The 20,620-nt window shown below is 37.0% G+C and overlaps 1 protein-coding gene across 2 annotated transcripts in view; it reads right to left on the bottom strand.

Moving 5' to 3' along the window:
• PLPP1 (phospholipid phosphatase 1) overlaps window positions 1-20,620 on the bottom strand; it is a 93,397-nt gene that overhangs the window by 29,407 nt on the left and 43,370 nt on the right. The window contains exon 2 of one of the 2 annotated variants that reach the window (XM_044224718.1): window positions 4,978-5,129. The exons of the other annotated variant lie outside the window; for it this stretch is intronic. Within the exon in view, the coding sequence (XP_044080653.1) occupies window positions 4,978-5,129 (152 nt within the window). The remainder of the gene's footprint in view (window positions 1-4,977; window positions 5,130-20,620) is intronic. 2 annotated transcript variants of the gene reach the window in all.

The following is a 20,620-nucleotide window of genomic DNA, read 5'->3' as shown; positions in this document are numbered from 1 at the left end:
ATTTTTCACTGACTTTATTTCTCACTAAAAGTGAAGACAAGGCCTTCCCAGATTCTAGTAGAGTGTGTGTCAGCCAGCATACGCTGCTATAATGAGTTTAAAGGCATGAAAAGCCTTCCCAGTACTTGACAATTCACAGACCTTAAGAAATCCAAAAAATACTGAGGAGAAAATTTGTACAAAATTACACTTGCTGATAAAATAATCCATATTCTAGCTACCTGTGACCAAAATAAATAGTAGAACAAGAAGAATCAGCTTGCTTATTTATGTTGGGGAAGTGGGGAGATAGAAGTCACGAAATTTTTCTTAAGTACTAGTTTTGCTGCTTCACCTTAAATTTACATGAACAATCATATCAAACATTCAAACATTTCCATTTAGTGTGGATTAATTATTTTCATGGTGAACCTTATTGTAGGTAAAATAAATGATTGCCTCCTAAAAGAGCTTTTAAGAACCTAACACTAAAGGAGCACTTGGTGGTCTGGGTGGCTCAGTGGCCAAGCATCTGTCATGATTCCAGGTCCTGGAATCGAGCCCCACATCAGACTCCCCACTCAGCGGGAAGCCTGCTTCTTTCTCTCCTTCTGCCTGCTGCTCCTCCCTTGTGCTGTCAGATAAAGAAATAAAATCTCTAAAGGAAAAAGAAAAACAAAACCTAACGCCAAAAATTCTTTCTTCATTTAGCTCCATGGCTCTGTAATCAGAATGTTAAAACTCTGACAACTAGACTATGAATCCCACAAAAGCAAGAATCAAGTTTTAGTCATTGAATAAAAACCTAGTACCACCATAGTGGCCTCAACAGAGTAGGTTATTAGAAATTTTAATTGAGGGGCACCTGGGTGGCTCAGTGGGTCAAAGCCTCTGCCTTCGGCTCAGGTCATGATCTCAGGGTCCTGGGATCGAGCCCTGCATCGAGCCCCGCATCGGGCTCTCTGTTCGGCAGGGAGCCTGCTTCCTCCTCTCTCTCCGCCTGTCTCTCTGCCTACTTGTGATCTCTGTCGAATAAATAAATAAAATCTTTAAAAAAAATTTTTTTAATTGAAAGGAGTGCCTCATGGGTAAAAAGTAAACACCCCTAAACATTAAGCCCCAGAAAAATATATTCCCCCATTGCAGTAACTAATGTGAATGAGTTAATCCGATACTTTCTGAGAAGAGGTCTCTCAGAAGAGAAAAGCCATGTGCACTTCTAGGGATACCACACTCTGCAACTGCACTTAGGTTCTTCCAACCGGCCCAACTGGCCCATGTATTAAAATATATACTGTCTCCTCGGACTGTTAAGGTGTCCCAGCAACTGCCTTTAGAGATGTGCACCAAGAGAGGACTTCCCTCGTGTTTCATTATGGAGTTGCTCTTTGATCATTTACAATATATACCAATTACACCAATCAACCACAATTTGAGCAGCTGAAACTCTCACACTTCAACTGTCAGCTGTTCTTAAGTGTAAGCACTCAATTATTTTCCAATTCTTTAGGGCCACCCAAACCCTGGTTCTTGACACTGGGGACAGAAAGTCAGCTCACTAGGAGAATTCAGAGCCATGGGCACAGATGATAAACTGATTCACAAAGGTAAGCTGAAACTTAAAATCCTTGATGCTGGGAAAGGGCAGGGGGACTCTAAAGCTGACCAATGCTGGTCAACGTGTATTGTTTTTTATTATGCCCTCCATCCTCACTGAGACAGACAAGAGACAAGTTCTAAACTGACTTTCTAAATGCAGGGATGTGTCTGAGCATTTCACTACTCATGACAGCCATATTTTTGTTTCATTTTAATACTTTGTCCTGCCCTTTGAGCCATTTATGCCAATGCTTAGTCTTTGGTGAAGTCTACACTTAAGCTGACTGTGGCCTTATAGCTGGGATCACTTCTTATGCATTATTTATACTCCAAAGATAGGATAAATTATTAAAGAACTAAAGATAGTGTCTGGGGGATTAAAACAAAATGCTTTTGAAGATCAAAGCTAATAATTACCCAAATATATGTAATTCAAACCATTTAAAACCTAGGCACCACAATATTTTCTCACCATCTCTTTTATAGCTCCATCAACCCAGACGATTTTATACATCTCTATACTGTCCCTGTATTATGTGCCTCCCCTTCAGGAACCACCTTCCCAAAAGTGCAGTCTAAAATCACTGGTGTACTTCTACTTCTTCCTAAATATCTTAAACTACTTTCATTCCCTTTATTCTACTGAATCTTTTTCAAAAGTCAAAATGGATTAAACAGGTATTTATCAACTCTCATTTACCTTAACCTCTCACGGTATTTGACATCACTGATTATTTCTCCTTATTGAAATTCTCCCATGGCTCTACTAACTCTGGTTCTCCACAGGCTCCCTCAATCACTCATATATCTGTGGATCATCTGTAAGCCAGGTCAAAGACCTGGTAGGAAGCCTGAATCACAGTCCTCATTTTTTTTTTTAAAGAACTGATTCACTTTTTAGTTAATAAAATTAAACATTTTTTTTACATGTCTAACCAAGTGATGCCTCCAATCAGTGGAGTTATTAAACAAAGTGAAAAATTTTTAAGTTAGTACATAAAACTGTCAGCCTGTGCAGAGTTGGCTGATATGGCTGATATAAAAATAGTACTTTCCTAGCACCTTTAAGAAGAGTGTAGGTTTTTAAGAAACCTACACTCAATTTGTAATTGCTTTATTTTTTTTTTGTAATTGCTTTATTAAACACAGAGATAACTTTCTCAGAGCTGATGGTGAAATCATCAAAACTTAGGAATTTATTAAATACAAATAATGAGTTCTTGCTCACTGAGGGTTCTGTCAGGCCCTGCACTCATGCAGGCCACACCTACACTCCAGGAGCCTGGCCATCAGAGTTCTGTCCTGCTGCAGGCCCCTGGTCTGTACTGGATTTCTGTAGTTTTGCTTGTGCAGCATCCTTTTGACTGAGACACAAAGTCAAACCGAACTGAAAGACAAGTCCATCTGCAGCAGGGTTCGAGTACTCCAAGGGAGCATCTTTTCTGGACCCAGCTACTACAGCTGACCCTTCAATAGCATGTGTTTCAACTGAATGAGTCCACTTTTATTATACAGTACTGTAAATGTATTCTCTCTTCAGGATTTTACTAACATTTTCTTTTCTCTAGCTGACTTTATTGTGTAATACATGTAACATAAAAAATATGTGCTAATTGATTCTTTATGTTCTCAGTAAGGCTTCCAGGCAACCAGGCTCTTAGTAGTTAAGTTTTGGGGGAGTCCAAATTTTTAACACCAATTTCTGACTGCACCAGGTATCAGTGTCCCTTAACCCCATCTTGTTTGAGGGGCAACTCTATTTGCAACTAAGTATCCTACTAAAAACTTTAAATTCTACTAAAACTTTAAATAGTATCTCAGAAACACACATTTTTTTAAAAAGATTTTATTTAATAAGGGGGTAGGAGAAGAATAAATGAATCAAGATGGGATTAGGAGGGAGACAAACCATAAGTGACTCTTAATCTCACAGAACAAACTGAGGGTTGCTGGGGGGAGGGGGGTTGGGAGAAGGGGGGTGGGGTTATGGACATTGTGGGGGGGTATGTGCTATGTTGAGTGCTGTGAAGTATGTAAACCTGGCGATTCACAGACCTGTACCCCTGGAGATAAAAATATATGTTTATAAAAAATAAAAATTTAAAAATTTAAAAATTTAAAAAATTTTTTAAAAAAGATTTTATTTATTTAGAAACACACATATTTTTTTAAAATCTACTCTTACTGCCTTCCTAAAGGAACTGATAGGCTTGGCTTTCATTCTTTCCATAGTAAAAATTCAGTGTAAAGATCTGTCTAGATTAAAGGGATCTGCTGATTTCTTAAAACTTCACCATACTAAAGGAGGGTCAACCAATATCCCCATGTAATTACTCTCATGTCATTCCCGCACCTAAGACATGCCGGGTTCCACCATGCCCGGCTCCATGGCAGGTAGCGAGGGTACTAAGAAGAATGAAGCAACATCTCTGCCTTCCAGGAGCTCACAGTCCCACAAAACAAACATGTTTATAAGACAGGTTTTCTTTTATTAACTACATACCACAAATAATGAGTTGATTCATTCTCAATGCTAATAAGGAGCTGTGATAATTCTTGAATAAAACACTGAATTTCTAAATTAAGAGGTTTTTTTCAATAAACACCAAAACAGACAAGGCATACATGTTATCTCATTGACCTATCTCCTGGTTGGGCCGTATTTTCTACTTTAAACCAACATAAATCTTCTTTCTAAAGTTATCAGTCATGGAGCATAAAGTTATTTAATCTAAGTCATAGACTCTCTCAATTGAGAAATTATTAAATAATCTAGTGCAATCCCTTGATGTCATCTTCTTGGAGCACAATCTCTAAGCATACCCACCTGAAATCCTAAAAGCAATAGTTACTCTTGGGTTTCAGTACCAGTAAAAAATTTCTTGCGTTCACTGCTGATTATAGATAGAACTCTGGCTCTTCTCTTTAGTTTTCTGGCATTATATAAAAATTCTTTAACAGGGGTTAGAATGAAGTCTTGACATTAGTTATTCTTCTCTTTTAGAACTCTGTAACTAGAAAGTAGGTACACGCATACAGAGTCCACAAATTATAAAGCAATACCCTAGGTATAAAGAGTGCTAAAAAACATATTGCTATAACATGTATCTATTGCAGGATTACTATAACAGCAAATTAGAGCTTTAAAAATCACAGTGAATTGGAAAAGATTAGCATAAAAGCTATACACATTCAGTAAGGTTCTTTTAATTATACACTGCTATTCCTTTGGTTCCACTTAAAATAGCTGGGATCATCTTGATCAAATAACACCTTCAATTAAATGTTAAAAAAATATACATTGTTTTGGACATTTATGCATTCAATCATTAACAGATTAACACAAAATTAAGCCAACTGCCCAAAAGTGATAAACTTGGAAAAGTGGATTTGACTTACAACAATAATACTGAATGGAATGATTATTCCACCTAATAACGCATAAGGTATGGTGTCTTCTTTGTAAGGGTACTTGATGGACTCATCATTACAGAATATTCCTCGTTGGAAGGGGGTATGCCTTGAAGTAAGAATTGCAAAAGGCAATCCAGCTAGCAAAAGGAATAAATGAAAATATCATTAAAATGGAAATATGAAAATTAATGAATGGCAATAATTAACCCAGAGACTGTTTAAAAATGCATTTGCCATGAAAATAAATAAGAGCACACATAAAAAGGAAATGCAGCAATGCATGCAACACAAGTTAGAAAGATTACAGTTTAAATTATAAAGGTAGGAAGAGGACCAATGCTTAACCAATCTAACCAAGAGTATCTTCTTCCCTTTGTTTCTGCCCAAACACGCAGATTGCAGAGAAGACCAAAAAAAAAAAAAAAAAATCCCTTCTCATACTCTTGTTTGTCGCTCATAGGGTTTTCAACACTATTCCCAAACCGATTTGTCATGCACTCTGCTTCCGAAAGGAAAACAGCTTTTTGACATTACCCATTTCATCTCTACATTACTACCACATTTGGACAGGACATGGTCATGGCTAAGTTATCAGAGAATCTAAATAATGCGTTGTCCACTTGTTTCTATACCATCTATATCAAGTTTCAAGCTGCTGTGAAAAGGATCAGAACTTAAACCAAGTTTAAGGAAAATGGACAATAAAATCAAGCACAAAAAGACAGTTCTTTCTGTTTTCATCCATGTTTTCCCTCAAGATTATGTCTCACACTCACCTCCTAAATGGTCTCTTCCCTAAAAGTCAGCTTTAAGAATTCAGGTCTCCTTAACTTCTCTGAGCAGATACACTGATTAATATGCAGCATACCAACTAGGAATGCTCTGTAAGAGAGTTATAGATTAGCAGAAACCTTCAATATGAGGTCTGTGGCAAGACTTGCCCAAGTATGGAAGATACTCTCTCAGAGACCCATTCTCCCAGTAGTAATGCCATAACCACCAAGCTAACATGCTCAATGTATGTCTGAGTGTTCTGTCCATGAAGCACCAAGTCTTGATGACCATTTACAGGTCTCATTAACTCCGCTGAAACTCTGCCTGTCATTACTACAAATATCAAGTATGTTCCTCCTGCAAGAGTTAAAGAAGCACATTTCTAGGTCTTTTATTTATTTTCCTGTCTTTCATTTATACCCTGAATACATGAACCAAAGTTGTTATCGTTGTGTTAAAAATCATCTGCCAAGAGCAGCAACCCATTAGAAGTCTTTAAGATGTTCACACGATTCCAAAGCCATACTTCTAGTAAAAGCTACCATTACAAATAAATAAATACATACATAAAATAAATTAGAATCGACTTTGCTAACTGACCCTTATACTACCTCTCATATCTGATTTCGAACTATCCTCTGATGCACTAAACTATCTGCATTCAGAGGAATAGGGCAAAATGCCCAAGCCTTTAATAAAATACCACAGCTCCAGCACAGACCTTTTGCACACAGCAACACACACTGTGGAGGTTAGTAAGCAGATCTGTGATCAGTTGCTGCCTACCCTATACAGTAACTAAACGTTCACCCTTCAACCAATAGCAAATTTATTTTGTATTCACAAAGAACCACCATTTCTACGGTTCAATTCTACTTGCAAGAACTCTATACATAATAATGGGAAATTTCAATCTCTACACGGCATATTTCTGAATTGGCTGAATTTTTCTTTTCTTTTCTTTTTTTTAAGATTTATTTTTTTTTTTTTGACAGAGAGAGACAAAGTGGGAGAGGGAACACAAGCAGGGTGGGTAGGAGAGGGAGAAGCAGGCTTCCTGCTGAGCAGGGAGGCCTGATGTGGCCCCATCCCATGACCTGGGCTCATGACCTGAGCCGAAGACAGCTGCTTAATGACTGAGCCACCCAGGCGCCCCTGAATTGGTTGAATTTTTCAGTGATTTCTTTTTTTTTGTAGTAGGACAAGAAAATATCTAGTACAGAAATTAAATCCACATATGATAGTGTCCAAAACTCAGTAGGCTTTATGTCCTTATTCTCAGGAAAAACTCACATTAATAGACCCAAATATATTTAAAAGTTTTCTTAGCAAGCATATCCACTAAGTTGGGTTTTGTTTTTTTTCCTCTGACCAAAACAACTATGCTGGAAATTATTTTTAAATTTGGGAAAAAAATTTGGCGGTATTTTTTTTAGGATAGGAAGGAAAGAAGGTAAAATCACGTACAAATATAATTAGCCCATTTTTAAAAACAGGAATATATGAACAGGTAAATATTGAGTGAATCCACTGTCAAAGAATTCTGGTAGGTGCTACCAGGAATACAAAGTTATATAAGACATAATATGTTAAGTGCAGCAGAGAATAAACAGAAGTACAAAAAGTTCATATGAAGGTTCAAAGAGAAGCTCTGATGATATGCAAAAATCTGGTGGTTACTACAGAACTCAGTAGAAGGCACCTAATAAAGACAGAGATTTGGGGATATAAAGGACCTCTGAAGCCACAGAGGTAAAAGAAACTGCAGGATGGATCTGAAATGAAAAGAAGAGGGGGGTAAGGCAGAGGGCAGCCACAATAATAAAGGGATGAGCTCAGGAGGAAGATCCACTGAGGCAGACCTGGAGGCCCAAAGAAAGGTCAAGAGAGAGGAACATCACTGAGATCAAGTCCAGAGATGGCATCTCTGGATATGATGATAGAGCCACAGTATCTAATACATTTTTAAGAGCCAGATTTGCAGTAAAAGTGGTTTTAATAAGAAGAAAGGATGGAAGTCATACCATGGAGATTTTAGTAAGGAATGATAAAAAAAAATAATTTTTTTAAAAAGCCGGAATCTACCACAAATGCACACTATTCTTTTGAGAGTGTGAGTGAAGAAAAGCAATTTTCAGAAGGTCATAGAAATATTTTAACTTAATAATATTTGCGATATAGGTCCATGAGATCTATTTTTTCAATGTCACTGTTCATCACCATTTCATTTCAGGTTTATACTAAACCTGAATGTAGACCCCAAAAAGGGGACGGAGAAGATCAAATCACCAGTTGTTCACTGAACCACTTCAGGCTCAAAAAGACGACCTAGCCCAGAATCCTGCTCTAGAAATTTTGGAAATGGAACAAAGACTGACTCAGAGCTGGCAAGCAGCACTGAACCATGTGCAAGAAAGAATGGCTGAAGAAGAGACTGAGGACAAAGCAGGCCTACAAAGAAAACAGAAGTGACTAGCCTTGCCCCTGAGAGTGAGAAATGGGGAAAGCGGCTTTGGGCTCCTATCGCCAAAGGGCCTCACTGATCTTGCTATTTTGGAGCTGTTAGAGTGCCCCGCATCCTGTTCACAAAACCCAGCCTTACTTCAGCTAGTTAAAAAGGATTTCTGCCCCTTGCAACCAACAGAGCCATAACTGAAACAATTCTAAAAACTCTTCCTACTGGGCACCTGGGTGGCTCAGTGGGTTAAGCCTCTGCCTTCAGTCTAGGTCCTGATCTCAGGGTCCCGGGATTGAGCCCCGCATCAGGCTCTCTACTCGGTGGGGAGTCTGCTTCTCTCTCTCTGCCTGCTTCTCTGCCTACTTGTGATCTCGCTCTCTGTGTCAATTAAATAAATAAAATCTTTAAAAAAACAAAACAAAAAAATAACTCTTCCTACTGTGAAAAGCATGTAGATTACTAGTTTTTGATTAGCCTATGTAATGCTAGTATGAACATTTCCAAATACTAATCCTTATTTTCATTTCTAATTATTTCCTGAGAATATACTTTTTATGTAGAATTATAGGCCAAAGGATACAAATGTTAAGGTCTTTGACAAACTGCTCCAAAAAGGTTATTTTATATAATCACAATTTACTCTATCAGCCACAGGGTATAAAAACATGGAGAAATCCAAAAATTTAAGTAAAAACATCTGATGTTACTGTTAACTACAGATTTCAAGGCAAAAAAGAAGGGTTCCATTTACTCTTTTATCAATGTATAACGAACATCCTTTTCCTTTTACCTGAAAGATTACACCTCCAAGACAACTCCTTTTCCTCATTACTCAAATGACTACATTTGTCAAACTATGTTTTTCTTCATACTTCAGTTTATGAAATTCATTTTTATTCCCTTTTTGAAAAAAATTTACTGAGTTATAGTACACAAACCATAAAATTCATCAACTCAAAGTATACAATTCAGTGATTTGGGTAAATTTATAGAGTTGTACAGCCATCACCATAATCCAGTTTTAAGAACGTTTTCATTACCCCCCAAATTCGCACAAGCCCATTTGCATTCAGTCCTTGCTCCCACTGCCAACCCAGACAACCACTCATTTGTTTTCTGTTTCTACACAGATTTGCCTTTTCTGAGCATTTCAGTTGAATGCAATCATTCAATATGTGGTATAACTTAAGTCCTTATATCACTTAGCATATTTTTGAGGTCCACCCGCCTTGTAGCATGCATTTTTTTCCTTTTTTATTGCTAAATAGTAACCTACTGCATGGATAAACCACATCTGGTTTACCTATTCACCAGTTAATGGATATTTGGATTGTTTCTCTTTTTGTCTAGTAGGAGTAATACCACTATAAACATTCACAGACATGTTTTTGTGTGGACATGTATTTCCCTTTCTAATGAGTAGACACCTCAGAGTAGAAGGGCCAAATCATATGAATATGTGTATGTGATAAGTTTACATTAAACTTAAGAAATTGCCAACCTGTTTTCCAAAGTGGCTGTGCCACTTTACACTCCCACATTCTGCTTTTTAATATGCCCACATAGCTAGTCACATTCACACATTTAAGAATCAGATTTTCTGCATGGTAAACTCCTACTTACTCACAAATAAATACAGCCTTCTACTTTTTACTAGTGAATATTTATCATAGTTCAAAAGAGAATGTATGAGACAGTAACTCACCACTTCACCAACTAAATACCACCAGAGCGCTTCTCCATTCTTTACCAGAGATAGGAAAAGATAACATAAGAACATGGTCAGATGCCTGGGTGGCTCAGTTGGTTAGGCCTCTAACTCTTGATTTCAGCTTGGGTCGTGGTCTAGAGGTTGTGAGATCGAACCCTATGTCAGGATCCATGCTTAAGGGGGAGTCCGCTTGGGATTCTCTCTCTTCCCCACTTTCTAGTACTCTCTCACCCACACAGGTGAGTGCTCTCTATAAAATAAATAAAATCTTTAAAAAACAAAACAAAACTAGTCACACAACATCTTTAACTTCCTCTGCACAAATACTCAGCATCTTAAAACCATGATGTAAACAAAGGTGTTAGTTGGAAAGACTGGTGGTGGGGTGTCCAGCAGAACTAAGAAACTGTGGTTAAGAACTTTTTTACATGTGAAGAGAACTCTCCTAATAGTGAAAACTACACGAACACCTCCATAAAATAATGTTTTAAGGTTCATCAATGGTGTAGCATAGATGGATATCTTGTTCCTTTTTACTGCAGAATGGTATTCCATTACGGAGTTGTAAAACTATCCCATGTTCAGGGAAGAGTGGCATGCGACTCCTGAGTTCACAGCAGCAAAGTATTAAGGGACACAATTCCCCAGGGCTAAGAGCAACAGGCGCCAGCCTGAGCAATCCTGACGCAAAACTGTCAGGCACCCTGAGGTCAGGCACACTTTAGTAGCCTCAAAAAGGAACAGACCCCAATGGCAAATAAAAGATAACACCAAACAGAGAGGACCATGCGCATTTGTGAAAGACCTCAGGGATCATATTCTTCTTTTAATGCCTGAACAAGAAGGAAGGATGTAGATATGGAGACTAGAACTATAAAGAATATAAAGGTATAGATTGAACTGTAGAATAAATGTATCTATTATTACTTTTGATACTTCACTTTGGCTAAACAGATAGGGGAGGTGTTAAGTCTACCTTCTTTATTAGGTCATTTGAAAACCTACCTTAGTTTGCTCACCAATGGGGAAATTCCAAGTAGGAAAGAGTCAGTTTTGAAAATACAAGTTGTCAAAGATGCTAGAAAGGACCTGAGATATAATCATACTTTAAAAATAGTAAAAAGAAGGGGCGCCTGGGTGGCTCAGTGGGTTAAAGCCTCTGCCTTCGGCTCAGGTCATGGTCCCAGGGTTCTGGGATCGAGCCCCACGTCGGGCTCTCTGCTCCGCAGGGAACCTGCTTTCTCCCCTCTCTCTCTCTGCCTGCCTCTCTGCCTACTTGTGATTTCTGTCAAATAAATAAAATCTTTAAAAAAAATAGTAAAAAGAATATGTCAATGCTTTATTTCTTTTCCTTCTGCTTATATTTAAAGAGCACAAAACTGTGGTGACAACTTAAGAGAACCTGTGAAGTTACTCTGCCCCATTTATGCATAAAATACAGTACACTCGGGTACATGGGAGTACATGATAAAATAAAGTTCAGGAAACAGAGGGAATGAACCAGAAACAAAAATAATTACTGAGCTACACCAAAAAATAAAGAAGAAGGAACTAAGATCAGTTTTACTGCTTAAATCACTGAATGTATCTTTTGCTATAAACAATTCAGAGCAGTCGCCTTACATACAACACACTCTCATGTTATACAGAGTGCTGATATGAGTATATTTCATTAATATTAATCTTTAGTAGAGGCACTTTTTTTTTTCATGAAAAAAAACTTTTTCAACCAGCGTATGAAATTATAACTAAAATTAAAACTAGAACATTCTCCTATTGGAAAATTCTATCACTAAATCTTAAAGAAAGAACTGAAAAGTTTAATATTAACTGTATTGGAACACAATTCAGTATACTGACCAAAATTTTATGGAACTCCATCTGTAACAAGTCTGATGAATTCAGGAAGCTTAAGGAAGATATAAAAATAACTTATTTTTGTCAACATTAAAAGATAATATAATTCAACTAGAAAAGGTAAAATCTCAAAGTCTTGCATACCATCTCTTTAAGAAAGAAGCAATCATTCAATTCAACCATTAAGTGGGGTCATACTACTCTGTACCAGGCACTAGGCTGAGGGGAGACTAACTGCAAATACAACATGGATCTTATAGTAGTCAATTTGTGGATTCACTTTCAAAGTAAGAGTCAACAACATTTGTTGATGGATGGATTTGATAGGAGTGTAGGGAAAGAGAAGTGACGGATGACCCTAAGGTTTTTCCATTTGAGAGGCTAGAAAAGGGGTTGGGGTTGGGGGGAGGTGACTGGCTGGCTCAGTCAGTAGAGGATCCAACTCATAATCTAAGGGTTGGTTGTGAGTTTCAGCCCCATGTTAGGCATGGGTCCTACTTAAAAAAAAGAAAATGAAAATCTTCAAAATAAAATAAAATAAAATAAAGTTAAATTAACTGAGACAGGGAAGATTGGAGACTGAGTATCAGAGCAGGCAAAGGATAGATTTAAGAGTTCATACTTTGATGCATCACGTCTGATGTACCCATCAGTAGAGATATCAAGTAGGGAGCTGTACATAGAGCCCACTGGGGGAGAGGTCCAAGCTAAAGATGTACATTTGGCACAGAGTGGGTATCAAAGTTATGAAACTGGATGAGATCACCAAGAAATGAGTATGGATACAATACTTAACACAAAATGGATTACAGAGATAGAATAATACAGAAAACTATAAAACCTTAAAAGAAAACAATTTTAGGGGCACCTGGGTGGCTCAGTCATTAAGTACCTGCCTTCGGCTAGGGTCATGATCCCAGGTCCTGGGATGGAGCCCCACATCAGGCTTCCTGGGAAGCCTGCTTTTCCCTCTCCCACTCCCCTTGCTTGTGTTCTCTCTTCACGGTTTCTCTGTCAAGTAAATAAATAAAATCTTTAAAAAAAAAAAAAAAACAGTTTTAGAAGTTTTTGTAACAGGGTTAGGTGACGAATTCTTGGACACAACACCAAAAACACAGTCTATAAAAGAAAAAATACCAGGACGCCTGGGTGGCTCACACTATTAAGTGCCTGACTCTTAATTTCGGCTCAGGTCATGATCTCAGGATCATGGGATTGAGTCCTGCATCAGGCTCCCCACTCAGCAGGGAGTCTGCTTCTCTCCTTCTCCCTCTGCCTCTCCCCCTGTTCATTCTCTCTCTCGCTCTCAAATAAATCATCTTTTAAAAAAAAGAAAAGAAAAAATATCAACTTGATTCTTCAAAAGTAATTTTTGCTCTCAAAAGACATTTAACAGAATGAAAAGACAAGATACAGGGAAAACAATACTTGTAAATCAGATATTCAACAAAAGACTTTATGTATTCAGAATAAATTAAGATCTCTCTAAACTCCATGGAAAAAAAATAATATAAAGTGAAATCTCACCAGAAAATAAGCAAAAGCTTGAACATATACTCATCCAAAGAGTATACATGGTTATGCAGCAACCACATGAAAAGGTGTTCACCATCAATAGCCATTAAAGAAAAGCAAATTAAAGCCCAAAGGACAAATCACCGCATACCTATTAGAATAGCTAAAATAAAAATACATTATTGGTGCTGGTGAAGATGTACAAGTGGACCTCTCAGCCATTTCTGGTGAGAATGAAAAATGGTATGGCCACTCTAGAAACAGGTTAGCAATTTCTCAGAAATTTAGATATAAATTTACCAAAAGACAGCAATTCTACTACTGGGTAATCTACCCTAGAAAAATGAAAATTATGTTCACCCATACAAGTACAGCCAACCTTTTTTTTTTTGACAAAGACACAAAAGCAATCCAATGGAGAAGGAAGAATCTTTTTTCAGCAAAAGATGTTGAGACAATTAGTCATCCAATCACAAATACAAAAAAAAAAAAAGAACCTCACAGAGTTTTTCTTGTAATAGTCAAAAACTGGAAATAATCAAGATGTCCCTAAGACATCAGAAAGTCAATTTCAAATATATACTATATGAATCCATTTATATAACAAATGACAGAATTATAGTGAAGAACAGATTATTGGTTGTCAAGTGTTATGGACTGGGGAAGGGTGTGACTAGAAAGAGACAATCTGAGGGAGTTTCTCTGGGGTGATCAACAGTTCTGAACAGTTACACAAATCTCTACGTGTGATAAATTTCACACACACACACACACACATCCCACAGTAAAAACTGGTGAAATCTGAAAAAGGCCTATATTTCCTTTAGTACTGAGACTTTTACCCTGGTTATGTAAAATGTTATCACTGGAGGAAGCTGGGTGAAGGGAACAGGGAACTTTCTGAACTACTTTTGCAACTTGTAGGAGAGTCTAAAATTATTTCAAAATAAAACATTTTTTTCACTGTTTTCTGAATGCTGCTGATAGATCAAGTAAGATGAAGATCACCAGATTTAACTTAGAAACTGCTGGTGACTGAGAGGAAACTGTTTACATAAACATGATGGTTAGAAAGCAGAATGCTTAAGGGGATGCCTGGGTGGCTCAGTTGGTTGGACAACTGCCTTCGGCTCGGGTCATGATCCCGGAGTTCCGGGATCGAGTCCCACATTGGGCTCCCAGCTCCGTGGGGAGTCTGCTTCTCCCTCTGACCTTCTCGCTCATACTCTCTCTCATTGTCTCTCTCAAATAAATAAAAATTAAAAAAAAAAGAAAGAAAGAAAGCAGAATGCTTAAAACACAGACTATGGTGGGGTTTAAGTTATTAGAAATGGCATCAAGTAGGATATGATCATGCAAGTTTAATGGCTGAGACAGACAATGAAATGGAAGTTGAAAAGTTAAGGGAAATGATAATTTCTTACTAAATCTGGGAGGGGAGGATCAGCTTATTTTTGAAAGATTCCCAAGGAGGCTACTGACCTATATTCAAGTAGAGTAAACCACCAGATATTCCTCTAGAGTTACTCTAAGGTCTACAGAAAAGCTTATGAAAATTCTAAATGAGTAGTAAAATTGGACAATGAGAGAAGATTAGGAGGAAAAAATACATGCAAAGTATTTTGCTTCCACTTAAAAGGTGAGTAACTGGCAGTAACTTTCTCCAAAATACAACCCAAAGTAGTGTGCGACACTGGAAGCAATATCAGGGAACTTTATTCTTAAGAAAAACGACAGACTTTGGTGTATTATTTGCATCACTGAAACTGTCCTCTTCTCATGACTTTCTAATTAACGGAAGAGCATCCTTTTCAGTTAGATAAATACATATGAACAGATTAAGTGACTTGTACAAAGTCACACTGAATTTCAGGGGTAGAGCAAAGAAACAGATTCAAATTCAAATTTTCACTCTTAAGGAGTTTAGATCAGGGTTCAGAAATTGCTCCAGTAGATAAAGTCAACCTAGACAGACAAGCTCCACCTTAACCTTTGCTGGCTGCTATCACACTAATCCCAAACTTCCTGCCACTATTCCCTAATCTAATCTTCACCACCTTAACTCACACGAAACTTTCAAATGACAAAGAAAACCAAAACAGAAGAATCCACAGGACTTACCCACTTCCATCAAAACAGACCTACTTCACACTGAAGACAATGAAGTATTGTCAAAAAGAATGTGAATAACAGAGTAAGTTAGACTTGAGGTTAAAATCCCAACCACGCTTTTTGGTAGCTATAAAGGAAAAATACCTACTAGCCTCAGAGAGCTGCTAAGGGGAGATAAAGAATCTGTAACTTAGTACACAGGAATACACAGGAAACACTCATGTGATAGAACACAGCCTTCCACTTACCATATATGAAAAAGTTCTAAACCAAACAACAAGCACCCACATTAAAGTAATTACAAAGAGAATAAGCAAAACTCCATAATCCACAAAATGGGTGCCTTTCTGGTTATTCTTCTCATCTCCTTAACCAATGATTTTCTTATTGGGACACACGAAATAGAATTACTCTCCACCCTGGAAACAGGTAATGCACAGATAAAATTAAACAAGGGTATACTCTCCACCCCCAAGTTACAGAGAAATTAATTCAAAAAAAAAACTTATTTTTTTCTCTCAAATTTTGACAGCTCCAAAAAGAATGCTTTTAAGTATATTAGAAGATTAATACTCAAGTATAAGAATGTATCTGATTGAACACACATACATATTTAACTGAACCCATTACTGGTACACTGTGCTTCACAACTCCCATGCATTCTGTTGAGAAAATCACTGAAATCACTAGACCATTCATTCCACTTTTACTGCCCTGCCAGTGACCTCTGCTTATAATCCCCCTAGATACAACGACATCACAAACTGGATCTCCAACCCCCTCCACCATCTAAACCAAGACAGCCAAGCCAAGAACAGCTGTTGGAAAGTCATTTGATTAAAAAGATTACTCCCTGCTGCTACCCACTCGGGTGAGCAGCAACTGGGACATGCCTTCTGAAAGGTGGTTGTTCTGATACCATGCTCTGAATTGGTGTTGACTGTTCACAGCCCCAAAACAGAGGTAAAAACACAGAAAGTTTTCTTCCTGCAAGTAATACAGAACTGGGGGACCTGGGTGGCAAACACTCAGTTAAGTGTTTGCCCTCAGCTCAGATCATGATCCTGGGGGATGGAGCTCCCAATTGGGTTCCCTGCTCAGCAGGGAGCCTGCTTCTCCCTCTCCCTCTGCTCTTCCCCCACTCATTTTCCCTTTCTCTAATAAATAACCCTTAAAAAAAAAAAAAGTAATACAGAATTCCATTTCTTGTTATGTTAAAAACACAGGGTCATGATAAAGCAGTAAACAGTCACTTTTAAAACCCTATCTCAATTCTCATCCCTAATATAAAAGCTTAAAAATAATTGATAAGGGGAGGCTCAGTCAGTCTCTGCCCTCAGCTCCAGTTACGAACCTGAAACCTTGGAATCGGAGCCCCACATTGGACTCCCTGCTCAGGAGGAAGTCTGCTTCTGCCTCTCCCTCTCCCTCTGTTCCTTCCCTACTCGTGCTCTCGTTCTCTGTCTCTTGCTCATTCCTTCTCTCTCTATCTCAAATAAATAAATAAAATTTTTAAAAATTAACAAAAATGGTGGAGAATTTTTTTTTTAACTCTTAAAGAAGGAGCCCACAGGAATGTGCTACAATAGAATATTAAGTGCTCTTCCAAAAAGCCAGATACAAGACTTAAGCTATTTATGGCTCCAGGGAAACACCAAATGTTTCATAAGTTACTTCTTTTCAGACACTATTTTTGCTCACACTTCACAATTACTGAATAAGGTAGTATTCAAAATCCCTGTGCTGCATTGGACATGTTTATTTTTTATGGCTTACATCACCAATCCTGCCCTCCAATCACAAATGAGTTAGTTTCACATAAGCAGTTTTAAACTTACACTTTTAAACATAGGTCCTGTTTCTCAACAGAAACTAAATTTAGGATTTTTAAATATTTGTTTAAAGTAACCATATAACATGGCTAAGGAATTAAATAGTTTTAAGTGAGCTTTCTTTAAAAGACCCACAATCCCTTATTCTAAGATTCAAGACCCTCAAAATTCCAACCAGAACTTATCTAATGGCAAAACTTAACCTGAACAAATGAAGAAATGACCCTAGTCTTTATTTACCTCACTTACTTGTACTAGTCATATTTCACTACATAGATCTTCATGTCTTTGATTATGGTCGACTCCACCAAGAATATTACATAAGGTATACAAATCATATAACCTTTCAAAAATTCAAAAAGTTTTGGCTCCAAGAGTTTTGGATAATGGACTGTGAGTCTGTACTTAGATAAAATCTTCACTGTTAAAAAAATGTTTCTAAATTCAACATACTATTTTTTAGGAAACCAAAAAACGTTAAATCCATTTAAGTTTTACTGCATAATAAAGCCTGCAACAGTAATGGGCCCCCTCACATAAAATGTACTAAACATATCTTAATTATCAGATAATAAGTGCCACGAGATTTCAGTTGTTTTTTCCTTTTAAAGACTAAAAACTTGCACTGAATTTTAAGTACTATTATGTTTTCCAAACTCAAGTCTCCACTAGATTAAGTTTTATTAAGTTTTACTCTATTTATTAGATTGTAACAAATTTTGCACTTTCCTTTGATAAAACCAATAATCTGAAGTCAAAATATCATGAGTTAACATAAGTAAGATGAAGCACAGCCCTGAACTTTCATTTTCTTACTATATAATTCTATTCCTAGCAATGAATGTATGTTTATTAACTATAAGGATAATCATTTGTAGTAATCATTACTAATTTTAGCCAAAAAATACTGATATATCACTAAACTTGTTGATTAAATTTTTGTATTTTTAAAATTAGTATACTTTATCTTTTAAAGCAGTTTTAGATTTAAAAAAAATTAGCAGAAATATTTATTCCCTCTCTATAAACACAACTGTTAATTTCCCCCATTATCAATGTTTTTCTGTTATAACTGAAGAATCAATACTGATAACACTATTAACTAAACTCCATAGTTCACATTAGGGTTATTCTTTGTTGTACATTCTATGTGTTTTGGCAAATACATAATGACATACATCTACCACTATAACATCATGTAGAATAGTTTCACTGCCCTAAATACCTTCTGTACTCCAACTCCCCATTCCTTCCTTGTCATCCCTGAACACCTGGCAACCACTGACCCATCATTTTATTGTCTCCAAAGTTTTGCCTTTTCCATAATGTCATATAGTTGGGAGTCATACGCTATACAGCCTTTTCAGAATTGCTTCCTTTATTTCACATACACATTTAAGGCTCTCTTTTTAATGACTGGACAGCTCATTTCTTTTAGCACTGTATAATATTCCATCACACAGACATACCACAATTTATTCATTTACCTTCTGAAGGAAATCTCAGTGGTTTCCAAATTTTGGCAATTAGGAATAAAGCTGCTGCTACAAACATGGTGTGCTGGGTTTGTGTGGACCTAAGTTTTGAATTCATTTGGGTAAATATCTAGAAGCACAATTGTTAGATCATATGATAAGATTAGGTTTAGTTTTCTAAAAAACTGTCCAACCATCTTACAGAGTGACTGTACCATTTTACAATGCCACCAGCAATGAATGAGAACTTCTGTTGCTCCACAGCCTCACCAGCAGTTGTCACTGTTTTGAATTCTAACCATTCTAATAGGTGTGTAGTGGTATCTCATTATTATTTTAATTTACAATTCCCTAATGAAGATATTTGGCCATCCTATGATATGTTTATTTGCCATCTGTGTAATTACTTTGGTGAGGTGACTATTTGTTCAGATCCTTTTGCTACTTTTTGATTGGGTAGTTTGTTCTCTTACTGTTGAGTTTTAAGAGTTCTTTGTATATTTCAGATACAGTGCTTTATCAGATATGTGTTTTATAATTATTTTCCCTCAGTCTGTGGCTATACACAGAACAGAACTTTTTAATTTTAATCAAGCCCAACTTATCAATTATTTATTTCAAGAATCATGCTTTTGGTGTCATTATCTAAAAACTCATTGCCAAACCAAAGGTGAAAATTTATTTTTAATTACAAAAAAGCTTTCAAAGAAACCAGGTTTCAACCAATATCTGTTTTATAAACTTGGTTCATCCAATTTCTTAAAACCTAAAAAAGTAAAGCAAATAACATCCCAACCTACAGTTTTCAAAATACTACTTATGAAAGAGAAAAATAAAATGAAATGTTAACACAAATGCTTACACTTTTTTTTTTTTTTTTTTTTAAGTAAACTCCATGCCACAAATGGGGCTCAAACTCACAACCTGAAGATCAAGAGTCACATGTTCCACTAACTGGGCTATCCAGGTGTCCAGCTTGGCCAGTTTGCCAACTCAGTGTTTACCAAATTCAATTATGTCACTAATGCTTGAAAAAGTTGGGAGTGTGGGGGTGAGGGGAAGAGGAGATTTAACTCTGAAAGTGAGTCTATTTCTTTTCTTTTCTTTTTCTTTTTTTTTTAGGATTTTAAGTAATCTCTACACCCAGTGTGGGGCTCAGACTCAAAAGCCCCAGAATAAGACTCACACACTATACCAACTGACCTAGCCAATCTCCCCTGAAAGCAAGTTTAGATGGTCAGAAGACTTAAGCAAAACAAACATTTTAATTTCAATTGTCTTATCACATATAATTCACTGATGAAGCTTATTTGGTAGAAAGAGATTTTAGGACTTCTCAGAAAACCAGAATTTTCCTCTATAATATAATATAATAATGTTCCACCCATTCAAATCCTACAAAAAATCTGTCAAGAAACATGCAGTAGAAAAGTTGAAAGATGATGTCTACTAGTTTAGTAGAGTTGTGCTCAGCATGTGAAGCAAAAGTTTTTCACCCCTTAAACTTATTAGGAAAGGCATTCCATAACAACCCTGAAACTATTTTTTTTAAAGATTTATTTATTTTAGAGAAAGAGCACATGCGTCAACAGCGGGGAGGAGGGGAAAGAGACCAAGAGAATTTCAAGCAGACTCTCCGCTGAGCATGGAACCCCATAAGGGGCTTGATCCCATGACCCTGACTGAGATCATAACCCTAGCCAAAACCAAGAGTCAGTCCCATAAATGACTGAGCCACCCAGGTGCCCCACCCCAGAAATTATTTTTAAGATTTTATGAGAAGTTATTTTTCCCAGTGAAGCCCTTAAAAATTCAGAGCATTTAGGAAAACAACAGTGAAATTGAGTAAGCTTGGCTATTGTGACATGAAGAGAGCTTCAGTTTCCATTATCGG

The sequence above is a fragment of the Neovison vison genome, chromosome 1 (genome assembly GCF_020171115.1).
Source record: "Neovison vison isolate M4711 chromosome 1, ASM_NN_V1, whole genome shotgun sequence".
In the NCBI taxonomy this organism is placed as follows: Eukaryota; Metazoa; Chordata; class Mammalia; order Carnivora; family Mustelidae; genus Neogale; species Neogale vison.
The sequence above is the reverse complement of the archived record's forward strand: the minus strand, read 5'-3'. Positions and strand labels throughout refer to the sequence as shown.